Consider the following 18,196-nt stretch of genomic DNA (forward strand, 5'->3'; position numbering starts at 1 on the left):
CAAGGGGTGTGGTTTGGTGCTGGTAATGGGGAGGGGGATTCTGATGCTCGCGCGAGAAGACAGATGCTGATGCTGTTAACGCCGTTCAGAGATTCACATTCACTCGGACTGGGATGTGAGAAGCTCGGTGAGATGGAGACCTTCATCCATCTTAACCCCAATCTGATGGTGAGTCGAGTCTTTGGACATTTTCTGAAGATATTTGATTTGATATGTTTTTAAATGCGCGTGCAGGGCTCTTGTCTGGTAAACTGAACCGTGTGATTCACACACGGAGGCTGCGGACATCAAGAAACATACAAACCTTCTGTTACCAGTGATATCTCTGGAATCGTTTTGTGCAGAATTCCCCATTATTGTCTATTTTATATCTGTATCGTATTATGATGTGTGATCATCTATTTATAATAGGGTTGGATGGGCCTATATGGCAGGACGATGCGGTTCGAGGTACCCCCCTCTCCTCTCTCCCCCCCCCCCCCTCCTCCTTCTCCTCCTATCCTCCCTGTCTCCATCAGCTCTGTGGGATCAATATATGCAGGGGAATACACTGTGCACAGGACGGGTTAAATTACATATGACGACAGCCTGTTTCTTATGTTATTTTATAGCTATGTTGGCTTTTATGGTTATTATTCCAAACAAAAGGCGTAAGCAGACAACTGAGTGTTAAATATTCCTCAGTGATGTGAAGGGCACTGTGGAGGAATATATGAGCAATAGCCCTCGGTATATGATCTTAAAAAGGCACTGTTCATTGCTGCTGCATGATTATTTCATGCTCTAGTTAATGTGTCGTTATGTTCATGTTTTGCTCCAGGTACTGTGTTTCTTTATAGACTTGTCTTTTCATGTAAATGGTTCGGCCTCTTGTCACCTTCTAAGGATGGACTGGTACAGATGGAGACAGTTTGACTACAGTAAACTCATGAATATCAGAGCTCTGTGAGGCTGAACATAACAGATTCAGATGATGAGTGACAGTTATTAGGCTATAAATTAGCTGACAATTATTATCATAGGAACCATTTCATGTGATATCTGTGTGGGTGTGTGTGTTTTGAATTTCAATAGAAAGATAACAAAGCTGAGCACCATGCAAATAAGACAGACGATAAGACAGTGTAGACACAGACCTGCAGAAGACCTGCACACCAATGTGTCACATCTGTTGTGTACATTTGACATTTTTTTGTAAACAGATTTCTGTTGTGCCCCGAACGTTTCCAAAAAATATGTTTTATAATCTGATAATACAAAGAATTCTGTGGTTCATTTTTAACCGATTTGCCAAATACTTTAAGAAATAGATTGTCTATACCATGTCAGACTAAAAAGTAAAAAAAAAACATCTCTGTATCCCAAAATAACAACTCCATGTCTTGGTTTTTATGAGAGTCCAAACTTATAATATGTTCAGTTAACTATAATACATACCTTAAAGAAGCAAGTGATTTCAGAGGCTAGAGCTGATAAATATTATTCATTAAATCATTTATTCACTGAGAGTTTGCTTGTTCATTTTCTGTTAATTTATTAATTGACAGAAAATGAAATGGTGATGCAGTATCTTTCTTTAAAAAAATAAAAATAAAATAGGACTCAGTGTGTGAGCCAGTGTGTGTGTGTCCTTATCTCTGCTTTCTCCTCCCAGGACGTTGGCTGTGATAATTATAACAGAGAAAGCCCAAAGCAAAGAGACTAAATGAACGGTCCAGATGAAGGATTTAACTTCAAAGACATAGCCTAAAATGGCACATGCAGAGCAGGAAAACCGTCTTTGAAGAGCAGAATTTTGTCATAGTCGTTATTCACCATGTTTCTCCTTTTATGTTACAGCGTCTCGGGATCCAGGCCAAGATGTGATCGTCACGACGCGTCACAGTTTGGATCTGTCCAGCCTTTACAACACTTGTTTCTATAGCAACATAAATATCATAGCATCCTTAAAACAATGCAGTCCTCCTCTCAGCCTCTAAAGCCACGGCGCTTTGACGCCAGCAGACGGACCGCTGCTTCAGCAGGACCAAAGGCTCACGGCGCTGCTTTTCAGAGGGAGGATAAAAACATGAACACAATTACCACACCCTCCCCACGCCGTGCAACCAAAGGCCCCAGTGTACCCACCAGGACCAGGGTTGCAGTGCAGCCCCGAGCACCAATAAGCCAAAACAGGTTTAGCACACAAAAAGCAAGTTCCACCATCTCCAAAACAGCCAAACCCAAACCTAAGAGTGCTCGTACATCTGCAGTGACTAAGATTGCGCCGAAAGCCGCACCTCCACCGCTCCCCTCCGTCCTCCCTCTTGACCCGAACTGCAACGAACCAAGCCTTCCGTGTCTGTGTTGCGATGGACGCTCGCCGCAGGATAACAACAGCATGTTCAACCATAACCACAACAACAACAACACCATTTCTATCAGGCAGCAACTGCAGCTACCACCTCCTCCACCAGCAATATTGCCCCAGAGGCATGATGGGAAAGGAGCCAAGGAGCAGTCACAGCCTGCCTCAGAAGCACACGCCAAGATGGAGCCCTCTGCCTGCCCTACCGGTCTGGAAAATGAAGGGAAAAACACAGATGAATGCGCCAACCTCATCAACAAGAAGCACGTAAAAGTTGAGGAAGACGATGACGAGGAAGAAAGCAGCGGGGATATTGATATTGACGATGATGACGAGGCCGACAATGATGACGACGACGACGATGATGATGATGACACTCTGGTACCATCATGCTGTGACTGTCCTCCCTCCCTTTTGGAGTTCTCTCTATCCTCTTCTACCTCGTCGTCCTCCACTTCAATCAGCTCTTGCTCTGATCTGGAGTCTGACTGTGCAGATCAATCCGCCTCCATCTGCTCTTCTCACGACCAAGATGATCTATCCATGGCTCTGTCCCCTAAGGCCCAATCTCTTTCACAAGCACTTGAATGCCAGCCCCCGTTGCGTTCGCCCCCATCCCTCCCTCTTAGCAATCCCTTCTCCCTAACGTCACATTCCCGAAATTCTCCTTGCTCCCCAGATGAGGGCTACCCCTCCGCCCTGGACTCCCCTTCTCCTGACTACCTCGGTGTCAAAGGTGACTCTGAGGTTGCAAAACTAGGCTTGCTTGACTTTCTCGAGTCAGTTGGTGAGTTTGGTAAAATGGAGCGCTTCAGCCAGGTGATCCAAGTGGCTCGCTGGGATCTGGAGGGGGAGCAACACTGGGATGTTCTGAGGGATCGACTGGATCACCTGGATCGCTTGGAGAAGGTGAATAGGGAAGTGAAACTGGCTTATATCGCCAGGCTCCACGAGAAGGGATTTGATCTGGGAGATCTGGAGGAGCAGGATCTATCAGATGTAATGGATGAAATGGGAAACATCGACATTCCCTGGAAGTTGTATAAAAGTCGAGGCGTGATGGGAGAGTCTCAGGAATTCTCAGATGCAGGGGTTGACCTCACCGCTCCCTCAGATTGCGAGGATCCTCTTGCTCCTGATTCCCTCACCCCTTCCCCGGTTGAGCCGCCACCTCGACCCCCTAAACCCCCGGTTCGTCATGCTAGTGTAAGCTCTGACCTCCACACCTACATCAACATCAGCAGGGAGACCACCTCCATGGCTGTTTCTACATCCCCTACTATGACTACCTTCTCCCCCAACTCTTCCTCCCCAACATTCACCACTTTTAGGTGTGAGAAACCCCTACCACCATCTCCACCCTCCATCCCTCCCCTCCCCACCTCGAAACCAGTCCCTTACCTTACCCTCTATACCACTCCTTCTCCACCTCCAGCTATTCCCACCCCAACCCCTCCTATCCCCCCTCCTCGAAAGCGTCACCTTGCCAGAAAGGAGGCCCAGCGAATCGCCGCTCTTCAAGCGAAACAGGAAAAGACGCCCTTTTCCCTTCCTCCTCCTACCACACGACCCCCACCTCTGCCTCCTCCCCCTGTTATCTCAGTGTCCTCCTCCTCTCCCCCTGCCATACCACCTCCACCCGCCTTGCCTCCTCCCCCATCCTTCCACACACTGGATGTAGAAATTCGGAAGCTGCTGATGCTTGCCGGGTTGACTCAAGCTGAGCTCCTCAAACTCAGCCCCGAGCTCGGAGTTTGTGTTGGAGGCCTGGAGGATGAGGGAGAAGGAAATAATCCTTTCTCGTCCAGGTCTGTTGAGCCGCACGAGTTCAGACTAAAAGAGCAGGAGGAGGAGGAGAAGGAATGTGACACAGAAATGTTAGCCAGAGATACATGGAGCAGCAGAGGCAAGTTGATCGGCGATGGCCGAGCAGATGTAGCTGAAGAAGGCAGAAAGACAGAGGAAAACAAGGATTTACAAAAAACCACCTCATTCACTGAGATGGCAAGGAGGAGAAAAAGGAACAACGGTGTGACCTCCGACCATTACTACAGCACCAACCTTAGCAATACGCATGAGACTAAAACAAACAAAATGAACTATGAATCTTTCCAATATCATACAGTGTTTCCAGATTCACCGCCCCCTCCTCCTCCTCCTCGTCCCTTACCCCCCATTCCCTCGTCTCATCCACCCCTCAAAGTCAGCACTCTCTCCGCCAATTCTGCCCAACCTGAGAGATTTGATTGGCTCATAGCATTCACACCAGAATGCGAAGGCTCCCTTAAGACTCGTACCCTGGAAATGAGAAAATCTCCTATGGAAGCTCCCAAGAAGCTCACTTCATCAGGGTCGTCTACAGGGGTACCTCCCAAGACCACAACTTTTAAAGAGCTGCGCTACCGTAACAAGAGCGCCTCCCCTCCAACAAAGGTGATTACTGACCCAGATCCGGATCCAACAGTTATTACACCAGATGCAGATATACTCTACAACCTGAGGTGGAGAAGAGAGAAGGAAGGAAGCGATGGCCAACACTGGGAGTACACCTCTCAGGCTCAGGCCTTCTTCATGCAGCCGCCGCCGGCCCTCACCTCCATGGCCGCTCTGAAGGAGATGCTCCAGAGAGCGGACAAGGAGGGGGGACAACTGGAGCTGTGCCCATCTCAGAAGATTGGCTGCTCCATCAGTGACAGCAGCCTGTGGACCATTGGCAGAGAGTGGGAGTGTGAACATGATAAAAGTGAGGAAAAGGAAGGCAAAGAAGAGGAAGAGAAGAAGGTGGAGGTGAAGCTGGAGGTGAGAGGACGAGCCGACGGAGGAAGGACTTTCGAGTCAAGAACTTCAGGTGAGTATGAAACCTGACGTGGCTGTCATTGAATATGAAGTAGGAAGGTGAATTTGATGACATATGGGAAGAAATCTGCATGTGTGTATATATACAGCTTTGTGTTTTTATAGAAAAAATCATCATAGCAAAGTAGAGCTGTATCAGTAATGATACAAGTATGAGGTATCAGCGAGTATGCCAGTTAATTTACCAATCAGATAGCTGAACTAATTAGGCTCCAAAAACTTAACTGGTTTGAGATAAATTATGAGGAGTGACATTAACAAACAACAACAGTGCGATGCTAACAGAGAGTGTAAAATTAGTCAAAACTTAGCGCTTTTGCACTAAGGGTACGTTTGTTTTTAGCGCAGTAGTATCTGGGGTAGGGGTACTTGGTATCGGCTAAGTATCAGAATTGGTATTGAGATCCAGAAGGAATAAATGGCATCATATCTTCACATCTACAGCAAAGTAGCAAAGTGTAATTTAAAAGACACAGCAACTCTGGGATGGCAGAGGATGGAGAGACAGGCAGCTCAAACGACAACCAGTCAGCTTGTTAAGTTTTTTTCAGGGATGCACAAATTATATTTTCGAACAGTACAAAAGACAGAGACAGAAACCAAGGGAGGTGAAATGTTGACTCACTTATGGATGATGATGATGATGTATGTAACAACAGAGAAGAGATGTGGGACGAGCCTGAGTCAGAGAGGGATGATGCATGATATGACAGATAAATGAAAACAGGGAGGGGAAACAGGGAAGCTGGAGTTGGAACACGAGCAACAGCGAGAAGATGGAGGGAGAAAGCAAGTGAAGGGAGTGAGGGTAATATGAGGAGAAGTAGGAGGTTGGAAAGTTTCCAGCCAGTATTTCCTGCACTGGTTGTCAGAGTGTGATGTCATCACTGCCTTATTCAATTATTCATCCACTCTTCAGACCAACGGGAGGGGGGTAACGGAGTGCCCACTGAGCTCACAACCTTTCTCTCCCTCCTCTCCACCACTAACTCTCAGCTTTACTGTCTTCTTGTTTATTTCTTGCTCAATGTCCTTAAATATCTACATATTATCTTTCTCTCCACTAGCTGTAAGTTCAAGTCAAAGTAGGATGTTTGGATTCTTTTCGATTGATGTCTATCCTCTCTCTCCAATACCCTCCACCCTTGCTCCCTAGAGTGGCACAGATAGCTAAGATCAAGTTACTCATCTAATACAGAGCTGCAGTAGGCTCCATAGACATCAAGGGTTCAAGTGCTGATGCCTAGTTACCGTAAGGTATATGTTTAAATCAAGCTGCTCATGTTCTTTCAGAACCAAATGCTTTCTCATTTTATTGGTACAAATACTTTTGAAAGATGTACAACAAGCTGCTACACTTGTGAAACATTACAGTTTGCATAAAAGATGGCAGCCCAACTTGATCCACATAAAAAAACACCAAATAATGAATTTCTTGTGTAAGAATAAGAAATGAAAACTGTAAAAAGAATAAAAAGACAAAAATCAATGAATAAAAACAAAAACAAACTAAATTGATGAAGCTAGTGTAGAGCATGTGAGATGATAAAGTTTAGACATTACTTCCAAATGAAAATCAGATGATAGAAAAAAATGTATCTTTATTTTTAAACTTAAAGAGAGAGCTTGTCATACTTGTGTGGGACACATTAAAAACATTCAATGAGAAGCAGTGAAGGACCTTAGTGATCCAGCTTGAACATAAATCAAATGAAGCTCTCTGATGATTGGGGCATTCAAAACTGTTTTAAAAAAGAAATAACTTGCTTAATCAATCCTTTAAAAACGCCTGGTGGATACAAGTCCCATTACTTCAGTATTATCCCGTTACTTACATTTGCTTTCTGTTTCCCACATTTAAATGAATTGCAAAGTAACTATACAGTATGCTGAGGGGAACAAGCTAGGAACAAAAGGTGTGTACACCTTTAAGAACCCAAGGGGTGGATCCTAATAAATGAACCAATTGCTGAGAGCTGTGTCAGAAAAAATAGGAAGTATCATGTGGTGGTTCCTGTTCAAAGACAGCTCAAGTCTAGCTAAGGTATGGTTACATTTAGCTCATTTTTGTAGCCCATAGCCTAGCAGTCTGTCTCAAGTAGGTCAGTGTAAAGAAAATAACGTCCTCACAGAGTTTTCAGCTTCACAGAGACTGACACAGTGATTTAGCAGAAGCGAACTGAAGTCTGTACAGTATCTCTCTTATCTGTTGACTGACTCAGCATTATACTGTATGTGCTGTCCTGGTGGAGAGCGGAGAGAGGTAGAGAGAGGTAGAGAGAGGTAGAAACAAAGGCAGAGAAGAGAAAGAGAGAAGGTGATCCAGAGGTGATGATGGCATGCACTGCAGTAGTACAAAAAAAAAGATTGGAACTCACTGTACAGTCTCAGACTTTATATTCATAGCTTTTAGGACAAGTTGGAAGTTAAAGTGAAACCAGATGCCATAAAGAAAACTCTGATTTCTAATATGATTAATCTTTGGGATTGATGGTGGCATTTTAATTACAGAGTCATTGGTGAATGAGAGGCTGATTGACAGAGTAATCATTTCAACTGCGTCTATTCGACTGCTGAACGGTGGTGTTTTATGGCAACGGTATCATTTCCTGTTGTGTCAGACCCTCCTAAATAAAACAAACTGCAGTTATTACTCTTCATAAATCAACTCCATTGACTCATACACTGTCTGTGTAACTGTCAATCAACTGTTTGACTTGTTTAAATGATGCATTTCTGCATGATATTACATGTTAACAATCTCTGCTGGAGTACATTCATGAATGTGCATTTTTCTCTCGACAGACTCTAACATATTCTGCATTTCTTTCTCCTTCCCATTTCGTTGCCACATTTTTATTTTATTTTTTGCTTTAATATTCCTTGTTTTTCTCACCTTTCCATCCCATTCTGTTGTTTCCACCTGTTTGTTCTCTTTTCTCCCATATATCACTTTGCTTATGTGCCCCCCCCCCCGCCCCTCTGACTCCTGCACCTTAAAATGTCTTTCCTTTTTTTTTTTGAAAACTTTCCAAAAAGCAGTTTCCTCCCCCCCACTGTCCCTCACCCAGTCCTCCCAACCCTACTTCCTCCACGCAACCCTCCCTCCCTTTCGCCCCGGCTACTGTAACTCCCAGCCCTTTGCAGATCCCCGACCCAACAGACATGCAGGCAGGGAGTCCAGAGACAAACACAGCAACACACAACGGGGCCCGGCTGACAGCTCAGCTTGTGTCCACGGGGATGTTTCCAACTCTAATATAAGCTCTGGGTTTAGCTATGAATCCCTGGCTGATTTAGGTGTAGACTCTCCCAGTGATGATGGGGATTTCATTAACACTTGCAAGGACTTTGAGTCCGACTCGATCTGTAATTTTGACTCTCTCTACTGCAGTGAATCAGACATACACACTAAGTCAAAAACAAATGTTTGTGGAACCGGAGACACTCCGGGTTGCACCACCCCTTACAAGAACATTGATGTCATGATGACCTATTCTAACAGCATCAGCACCATGGACTCACTGTACTCAGAAAAACGCACACACCCGCTCAGGGACAAGGAAAGAACATCTAAAGAGCTTCCTCCTCTTCCAACATATTACCTTTACCACCCTAAAAACTGCCCCCTGCACAGGGGTGCCCCGCCCCGCCTCTCTCCTATCGGAGCCCTCTCCCCTCCTCTGCGCTCAGGAGTGCCCCCACCTGGTGCAGCAGGCTACAGCCTCAGCTCCCCGCTTTTCCCTCGCTCTCACACCTTGCCTGCCCTCGCTGCTCCCCTCTACTATCCAAACCTCTACCCCCCTATCCCACCCAGGGCGCCCCCCTTACCCCCAAAACTCTACCAGGCTCCTCCGCAGTCAAGTGTGGCGAGTAAGATTTCTCTCTCCCTACATTTTACTCTCGCTCTCTCGTTTTCTCAGTCATCTTGCTTGCATGTACATCTTGTCTGTCTCTCTTCTGTATTCTCTTCTGTGGATATGGTGGCCTTCACACTTCTGTCACCTCCTCAATCCAGCTAGTTTGCAGATTTGAAAGAACTCTGTAACTGTAGATGTGTTATGCATCAGGAGTCAGCTCTCTGCCGGTAGCCTGATACATCTTATCTACAGGGTGCTTTCATATCTGCAAAGGGCCCATGGGTGGGTAACAGCTGCTCCTGTCAGAGGGTGTCACGAGTCACTCTCATCGCTCTCTTTGTCTTCTTCCGTCTGTCTGTCCGTCTTTGTGTCAATCCCCCTGTTGTTTTTGTTTTTGCACGACGTGGTAAAATGGACACATGCATTTCATGCCAGGCAGGCACAGCCCAAAAAAAAGAAGCTTGTTGATAATGCAGTGTAGGGAATTTTTATTTGGGTTAACCTTTTTTTGTCTGTGTTTGTTTACTTACTAGCTAAAGTCCACTGCATTCTGTTTATTATAAGAATGTTTGTATTTATATAATTACATTATATAAATCTGTAAAAACATGAACTTTCCCTCTGCACTTCTGTGTTCTTTTTTTCCTGACTGATGTTGTAGCTCGTAGGTTTGCTTCCCCCTGTAACTCTGCAGTTCCTCCTGTGGATTGTTATGCTTGTACGAGGGTTTTTGTGTGAGTCAACATTAATGCATGGGATCATGTTTATCCCTGCAGCGTACAGAGAGTAGTTGTCTTCACAGATCCAGATGTTGAAAGCCTGTCACTGTAAACAAATATTCACAGGATGTCCTCACACGCTGCTGTCAGTATTACCATCTGCTTCTAACTGCCTTTTCCAATGCTTCTCATTGCTTAATTGCTCCCTCTAATAACACAAATATTTTAGTGAAAGTGTAACTGTCCGTGGTGATTAATTGTATGCCTCACATGTTTTTTTTTTAATTACTTTTAGTAAATCATTTTTTATTTTGTGCTGTCACTACCAGCCGTTCGCAGTGTTTCATTCGCTGGCACAGTACAGAGGACAGGGACTTCCTGGATGGGCGAAGATGTGGATTATCCAATGAGAGGTCTGGGCCTGTCCTCTCTGTTCCTGCAGGAGAAGAAAGGTGGACACATTGTTTCCACTATATAGATATTTGTTCCTATAAAGTCAGTAGCTCTCGCAGCTTAACAGACAATCATTGTTTTCCTTCCAGCTCTGGTCAGTGCGGTCAGTGTTGCTGTGGAAGCCATCTTGGCCCAGTTTAGTTCTTCCCGGACCGTTGTTCAGAAGGTCAGTCACTACTGGATTATGTTTTTTTGTGGGTTTTTTTTACATGTTTTTTATGTTTCACTTTCAAGAAGTGATTTTGTACAATGACAATAAAGCTTCTATCTATCATCATGCCTCACGATGTGACAAATCTGTCTTTTTCTAAATTTGAGTTCTAGTCTTTAGTGAGGAGTTTATATAACAAAGTTCAGATTGCCCAGTAGGCCTTAGGTTTATACGACTTTAGAATTAACTTGGGAGACAAACTGTGTATGCAAGAGTAATGACAAATCTTTCTGGGAGAAACGAGAGAGAAAATACCAGTTAAATAAGTTTTCTAAGATAAGAAGAGGGAGATTTGTTGGCAACCTCTGCACAGTGTGTTAAAAGCTGCCATACACTGAAACAAATCTTTGTGTCGAGAAACATAATTTCCAACTGTATTCATTTGTTTTTCATCTTTTAAATTCTTTCCCATCTCTTTCTTCTTGTCCTGACTCTGCTTGTTTTCCCATCTCTCCTCAGTCTATCTCAGTTAACAAGGTACTAGAACATACTTTTGACGAACCTATCTTGTAGTATTGAGACATTTTAACTAACTCCACCCCCGAATCATTGCTCATCACATCATACTGACCCTCGTTTGCTCGTTTCTCTCAAACTCTCATTTGTGTCCCATTTTCTTCCCCCTCTCTCTCTCCTCCTGTCTGATTCAATCTGCTGCTCTGCCTCTCACTGCACATTTTCTTTCTCACTCTACTCCATTTTCCTCTCCTCTCCACTGCCCTCTTTTTTTTTCTCTCCTCTCAGGCCTTATCAGGAGACAGCACTATAAATCCATCTCTGGGCCGTCTGGTGCTGCAGTGCCTCTGCCCTGCCCTGCACAGCCTGCTGACTGATGGCTTGAAACCCCACCAGAGTGACCTGATTGCGGGCAGGAGGCCAAACTCTGCCTGGGGTCTGGTCCAGGCCTCCACACAGCCAGGTAGCATACAAAGGATCGTAGGAGACTTAGCATTTATAGATTTGGACACTAAAGATACAATATTAGGCAGATTTTTTGTTTGATGGTTTGTTTACCCCCTGGGTGATAAAGAGGAAACCTGGACTTAGTCCCTCTGTCGTTTTTTCCCACACGTCAGCCAATACTTGTTGATTTTAGTGTCTGAAATGCTGAATTAAGCGAACAACCGGATGCAGATATTGATTGGCCTATTAGTCCCAAGTTTCACTGCAATATTTAGGTTCCGGTAGTAAATTTTTCTATTGATCCCTTTCGTCCTCTCCCTCTCTTTGTATATATCTCCTACTCTTTTCTCTCAACCCACTTTTCAAGGTCCAAAAACACAAGCCTTGTTCAACCTTCAAGTTCGAGTCAGAGAGCTGCCTCAGCTCCGGCAGAGCAAGCAAAGGTTCAACGCGTTCCTGCTAGGCCTTCTGAAGTAAGTCTACTTTTGTGTGGTTGACTTTTTTTCCCACAAAACTAAAAAGCTCATGAAGAAAATATAAAGCATATTATGGTTATGGTAGAAAAAGTAAATGGCTTCTATGATAACCACACCAAAACAACTTCAAAAAACCAAACCAAAATCAAAGCCCATATCCATCCTAAAGATACTCACACCTGCCAATCGCACACTCACTCGCACACATTCACACCCAGTGAGGATGGGTACAAGAGGAAGAGGGGGAGGGATCTGGCCCTGCCCACTCAGGGACGCTGTGTCTACGGTCTTCATAGAGTACAACTGATGGAAGAACCAAAATATTTTCTTTGGCCTAAAAAGACAAAAGAGATAACAACCAAATCAACTTTGAGATACAAGTGGTCACTTGATATTGATCGCAGAATCTTGTTGTCGGATGTTTAATAGAAGTCGTCTGCTGCTTTCTCTGCCTCATATTCACTTGCTGGTGAAACAGAGCGGGAGGGGCGGGGTGAGCGTGGAGACAGGAGGGTAGGGAGGGGTGAGCTGAGGGATGAAGGAGATGTGTCTGAAGATTGCATTTGTTTTGGTTTAAAAATCTGCTCTGAAAGTCGCATAGAAAGCCTCTAATTATCACAGTAAGTTACATTACATTTTCTTCAACAAGGTATCCTTTTAGGGATGTTTCTTACAAGCCAGATATGATCTTGCTCCTCAAGCTATCTGATACCAAAAAAACAATTCTCAAATCAGTAGTTAGATAACATTTTTAAAATTTATACCAATACTATATTTTGATTTTCATATATCCTCATTTTTACTTTTCTCTTGATTTTTCTCTTTAGTACGAAGCGTCTTGATTTCTGGCTGTCTCACATTCAGTCCTGCAGTGGTAAGTTTCCTTTTTTTCCTTATGTATCAATTTTTGTTAGTATAGAAATGTGTAACTGTGATCTCTCTTCCTCTCAGATGTGCTGGAGACATATTACCGTCCCACCTCTTTCATGCGACTGTCGCTGTCTGCATGCCAGCCTCTGTTCGAGGAGCTACTCCTCGTGCTGCAGCCTCTCAGCTTGCTGACATTCAACCTCGACCTGCTCTTCCAGCACCACCATCTAGAGCCAGACAGTCACAGGCCAGAGATCCCCAGCCCACCTTCTCAGGATGCTGGATCAACAGAACAATCCAGAACCACAGGCTGCAGATATATTGAAACCCTGTCAGAGGTCAACTTTGAAAGCCCAGAGCTTAAGGCCGCCAAAGAAACAACATCAGCTCCGATTAATCCAAAGAATGGAGGATCAGGAGAGTCAGCACAGATCAGCGCAGCAACCATAAAGGTTCCTGTCTCTCTGGCACAGACCAGTCCTCAGCTGATGTGGGTACAGGAGAAAGAGATTGGAGCGTTACCTCCTCCTGAAGATGATGAGGACAGCCTTGCCCAGCAGGCTGGACAGGTATTCGCCTGTCTTGCTGTTGAGTTTTTGTCATGTAATATGTTGTTTGATCCTACATGGCTGATATTTTTGTTTTTAATCACAGGTGATCCAGCAAGGATGGGGGGCCGTGATGCGTTTGGGTGGAAGACTGAGCAGGAACCTGTCAGAGCTGAGCCTGACAAAGGATGAAGTTAAGACAGACTTGTCAGATCTGCAGATCCAGACAGAGAGCGACTTTGCTCCGGTCAGCTGTGGTACTCAGGTTCCCTGGGGGCTCGGGCGGCTGTTTGGAGCCTCTAAAAGCCCCAACAGCCCACCAGGAAACACACCACCTACCAGGTGAGCCAACAAATGTTACACTTCTATCTTAAGCTACAGAGAAAGCAAAGAATGCATCTATTACAGTGTTTAGATTGAATTAAAACAGAGAAGAAAAAAAAAAAGAAGTTTCCCGGGTACTTGAAAAACCGCGTATTGCATGATTTAAAAGCTAAGGCAGCTTTGTTTATCTAATCTTTTTTCCTCCTTTGTCTGTCTCCGTAGGCGACCCTCTCAGTGGCTTGCTCCTGGTGTCACTGCACTGACCCGAATGGTGAGCAGCAACTCCACCCCACTCTTAAGGAGGGCGGCAGAGCGGCAGATAGAGAGTGAACCAGAGCGGGAGAAAGACATTGATGCACTGGAGATGAAGGACAAACCCAGACCACTCAGGTACAACAGACATAAAGGGTGGTGGAGGGTGGAAGGTGGTGCATTGTTATAAGGAGAGTTGCAGCGTAATTGAGTAGAGACAGGAGTGATCGATAGATTTGTCTATTGCTGTTTCACCTTAAAAATCTGAAACCACAGATACAGTGTTCATTTAACTTGATACATTTGGCATTTTCTATTAGCTTCAAAACAAATACAATTTAATAATATTAGAAGTATGAAACAGTCATTTGAACCTAAAATCTCAGATGACAGTTGCCCACCACAAGGTGGAGCTTTGCTCAGAGGTATAAATGATCTACACGTTCAAATATAAAGACAAGAGACAAAATAAATATCCATATATATAAATAAACATTGCTAATTTGAACCACTTTGCATTATAAGGTATTGTTGTACTGTAATAATTCTCTGGTTCTTAAGTAGGAGTACAAGACTTTCAATGAACGTATAAAAAGCATCACATAATAAAGATAACTGAAAGAGTGAATCTCCAAAGATATTCACTTTAAGGCATAGCCAAAACATTTGAATCAGAGCAGCTGGAGATGGTTAGTTTTCTCAAAAGTGGTATAATAAATCCTGAGATACTGTCAGATATTTTGTCTTTGGTTACAATAACAAGATAAACATCATTAACGGCAAGAGATCATATTTCTTATGTGAAGAGGAGTCTTGTACTCGTTCAAGGATTGCATTGCACTTGAAGTATGTCCATAGACTTGCCAATCTCTAAAAAGCAAAATGAGATATCATACTCTATGTTTCTGTAAAACCAAATCAATTTGATGAAAGGAAATTGACATTATAGTAAGATGTTTGGACTTTATCTTCTGATATTAGTGACATTGATTGACTTGTTGGGAAAGCAATATTTTGGCATACATTATCAAACTTTGTACAAAGCATGCCTTCATCAATGACCTACCGGTAAGTAAGGCAAAACAAATTGCATTATTACAAAGTCCACAATAAGGTGGATGGTTGAAATACATTATAGAAATCCTCTTATGATACACTTAGTTTTACTGTAGCCTCCTGCAGGGCATCATGTTGTCTCTTTTTTTGACACGTTTTCTTTCCCTCCAAAGAGCACACGTGGGCGTAGGAAGTGCTCCAGTACTCAATATTTGTCTTTGTAAGCCCATAACTGGTGACTCATCAGTTTGACTTCGAACAATCCTGCGATGTGACTCATCAAAGATTTGGCTTCATCACGTGTTGCAGATGACGCTGGTGTAGATGTGGTACAATTGGGCTGAACTGGTCTCTGCTGTGTGTCCTCAGGTCAGTGCGAACGCTGTGTGACCACACTGGAACCGGATCAGAGCTCAGCTTCTGCAAAGGGGAGGAACTTGTGGTGTTAGGAGGAGTCGATCAAGACTGGATCCGCTGTCGTCAGGGAGACATGGAGGGGCTGGTACCTATTGGCTACACCTCCCTCATCATGTGACTTCAGCAACAAAACTGCTGCAAATCAGACAATAAAAAAAATAATAATAATTATAGATATATAGATATATTTAAGGCAAGTATTGAGAGGTTTTGGTGAGGCTCTGCTACTCTGAAAAAGGGATATTTCACACTATCTCTGTCTAAGTTTGACTCGAGTGCAAAGTACCATCTGCTCTGCTTCTATGTGCATCAGGAGCTGTGTGCAGCTTTTCCCCCTGTATGAACATATGGGAGTGTTTCCTAGCATCATCATCCACCCAGTTTGGTAGCATTAAACTAATGTATTTTAACAGCAGGAATGCAGCAGATGGTGTGAAATAATGACTCGAGTCAAACTTAGATCATTTCACACTGGAAGACCTTTGATCTTGGCGTGAAGTATCCCTTTTAAAAATGTCCTTTCCCCCCCCCCGACAATTTCTGCTTCCCTTGTCAGCCACTGATCTGAAAACGATCACAGGGGAAAAACTCAATCAACCGCAAGTAGATTCAAGTGCTGTCCGATGAGCGGCTGCCTGTTGTGAGGAGGCAATGGCCTGAGAGTAGTTACTTAATATCTCGATGCCAGCTGACAGGAGTCGCAGCGCGCAGGTTGTTGGGTGGAGAAGACATGTCTGAGTTCTGGGCCTCAGCTCCTGTTGCATACTGCGTAGTGATGTAGTGAATTGTAGCTGTGTAGATCTGTGTCCTATTGACTTTCACCCCTATTGACCATCTTTATCGCCTGGTTCATGTGTGTTTGACATGTTTCTGCTACTCTATTTGACTGTATAAATATACATAAAAAAAAATATATATATAATATTTAAATTTAGAATAATATTACCAAGATAGATAGAAAGATAGATGATAAAGAGAAAGCAGGTAGTGAATCAAAAAGCAGCAGCCTGAGAGAGTGGATGATTAAAAAACAAATCAGTTACTTCTTTATCTTCACATCTGTAACTTAACATACGGTGGTTGTCCTACGCGCAAAAGAAAAAGGTAAACGTGTTTGTTTTAAGTATGAAATCCAGTATCTTCCCTCTTGTGCGCTTTATGTATTGCCATTGTCTTGACATCATATTCAGAGTTATTAGAATTAGCCTCATACCTTTATGCATTGTAATGTGCCATGGATGATTTCAATGAATGCCAGAAAACTTCTATATTTCCCACTCTGTCATAAAAAAAAAGTTAACATCAGAAAACAGCAATCTGTAGCTAATCTCTCAACCTGCCCATAACCTTAAAGGGCCGGCGGCATGTGTTAAGAGTGCAACTTCACAAAAACAAAAATGCTCAGCTCCTTTTCCAACCATCTTACCTTAAATTGAATGCAGTGACAAAACTCCAGATGTTTGCAATTCATTCATGCTTTTGTAAAGTCTATAGGTTTGATGGCTGGTCTTCACTTCGTACCTCAGCTTCTGTATTTCCCGCCATGTTTGCTCATCATGATCATTGATATTAATGATAGTGGTAGTACAAGTGGTTGTGGTGTAAGTGATCTGTTGATTCTGATGTTGCCCATATGAAATACATTGCTTTGTTTCATATATTCATTTGTTATTCTCTATAGTATATATTGATGACTATGCATATGGTTCAATGTAAAACTAAAAGCCTTTTTTTTGTATTTGTTTTGCAGTCATAGCTTTGATTTCATGTTTTAATGCAAGTTGACACCTGAAACTTAAAAAAAAAAAAAAAAAAGTTCAAACAAAGGACCCTGACTTTAAGGCTGACACTAAAGGACCTCTGTTTAATTCTGCAGGAAAGTTTCAAAAGTATGATCAATGAGGGAAAGCTTAGTTCTTCAAAGTCTCCACATGTTAGTGTGTTAATGCCATGTAGCATGACATTACTGTCATTTATGGCAAGTGTCTGGTAGCATTAGGTTAAACCAGTGCTCATATCATGTAATAATTATGATCACAATAAATGCCATTAAATGTTATAAATATTATCCAAATAAAGATACAATATCAGTTAACTAATGCTGAAAATTTTAGATGATGTTTAAGTCCAAATGCATTTAATTTATTGGATGTATTTATTTATCTCGAGGTCTCTGAAAGGAAAAGCTCTATCTGACCCATCTAATGTCTCTCTATCTATCTGGGTTCATTATGTATGTTTGTGTGTGTGTGTGTGTGTGTGTGTGTGTGTGTGTGTGTGTGTGTGTGTGTGTGTGTGTGTGTGTGAGCTTGCACATGGCAGCAGCATAAGTGGCAGTGAAAGCAGAGATGAGGGTGAGCACATCTGCGTGTCTGCACATCCTGCACTTTCACCTGTATGTGTGTAAGTGTAACAATGAGTTCTGTACCTTCTTCCTCCTCTTTCTCTGATGTGTCATGTAGCCTGTAGACATCCCTCTGTGTCCAACTATTGCATAGAGTTCAGTGCCCCTTTAGTGTCAGTCACTGTCCACCTCCTGCATGTGCTTGTTTGTAAATACACCAAATAAAATGATGCATATAAACCAAAGCTGTGCAGCTGTTTTTTTGTGTTTTTAGTCACAGAAAAAGGCCTTATTCAGCAGAGTATTATATGTAAAGTAGTCCTGGAAAAAGATAGGTGACGATTCACTCAAAAAACGTCCTACTTCAAGAAAATGACTTGTGTTTGTTGCAACCAAAATGTGACAGGAAACTTCCTACATGTGCTGCACTGCAAAGGAAGTGAGGCCTTCTCTAAAATACTGTAATACCAACTACATACCCCCCTCTGTAAGTTCATGGAAGAAAACTTCTCCCACTTTTTGTGCCTCTGATGTAACGATCCCAGGATGCCTTTGGATGC

The 18,196-nt window shown here is 43.3% G+C and overlaps 1 protein-coding gene across 3 annotated transcripts; it reads left to right on the forward strand.

The window, feature by feature from the left end:
* The first annotated feature begins 40 nt into the window (after positions 1-40).
* rusc1 (RUN and SH3 domain containing 1) lies at positions 41-17,881 on the forward strand. Of its 3 annotated transcripts, XM_065958325.1 has the most exons (13): positions 41-168; positions 1,840-5,195; positions 8,246-9,076; positions 10,112-10,234; positions 10,325-10,401; positions 10,906-10,923; positions 11,191-11,365; positions 11,717-11,822; positions 12,653-12,699; positions 12,777-13,264; positions 13,350-13,585; positions 13,790-13,957; positions 15,245-17,881. In XM_065958325.1, the coding sequence occupies exons 2-13, from the start codon at positions 1,955-1,957 to the stop codon at positions 15,408-15,410; spliced, it is 5,676 nt and encodes a 1,891-aa protein (XP_065814397.1). In that variant the 5' UTR covers positions 41-168; positions 1,840-1,954; the 3' UTR covers positions 15,411-17,881. The 3 variants fall into 3 exon arrangements, with proteins under 3 accessions (XP_065814397.1, XP_065814398.1, XP_020492749.2); XM_065958326.1 differs by lacking the exon at positions 10,906-10,923; XM_020637093.2 differs by lacking the exon at positions 8,246-9,076.
* Positions 17,882-18,196: the final 315 nt, after the last annotated feature.

The sequence above is a fragment of the Labrus bergylta genome, chromosome 8, assembly GCF_963930695.1.
Source record: "Labrus bergylta chromosome 8, fLabBer1.1, whole genome shotgun sequence".
Classification (NCBI taxonomy): domain Eukaryota; kingdom Metazoa; phylum Chordata; class Actinopteri; order Labriformes; family Labridae; genus Labrus; species Labrus bergylta.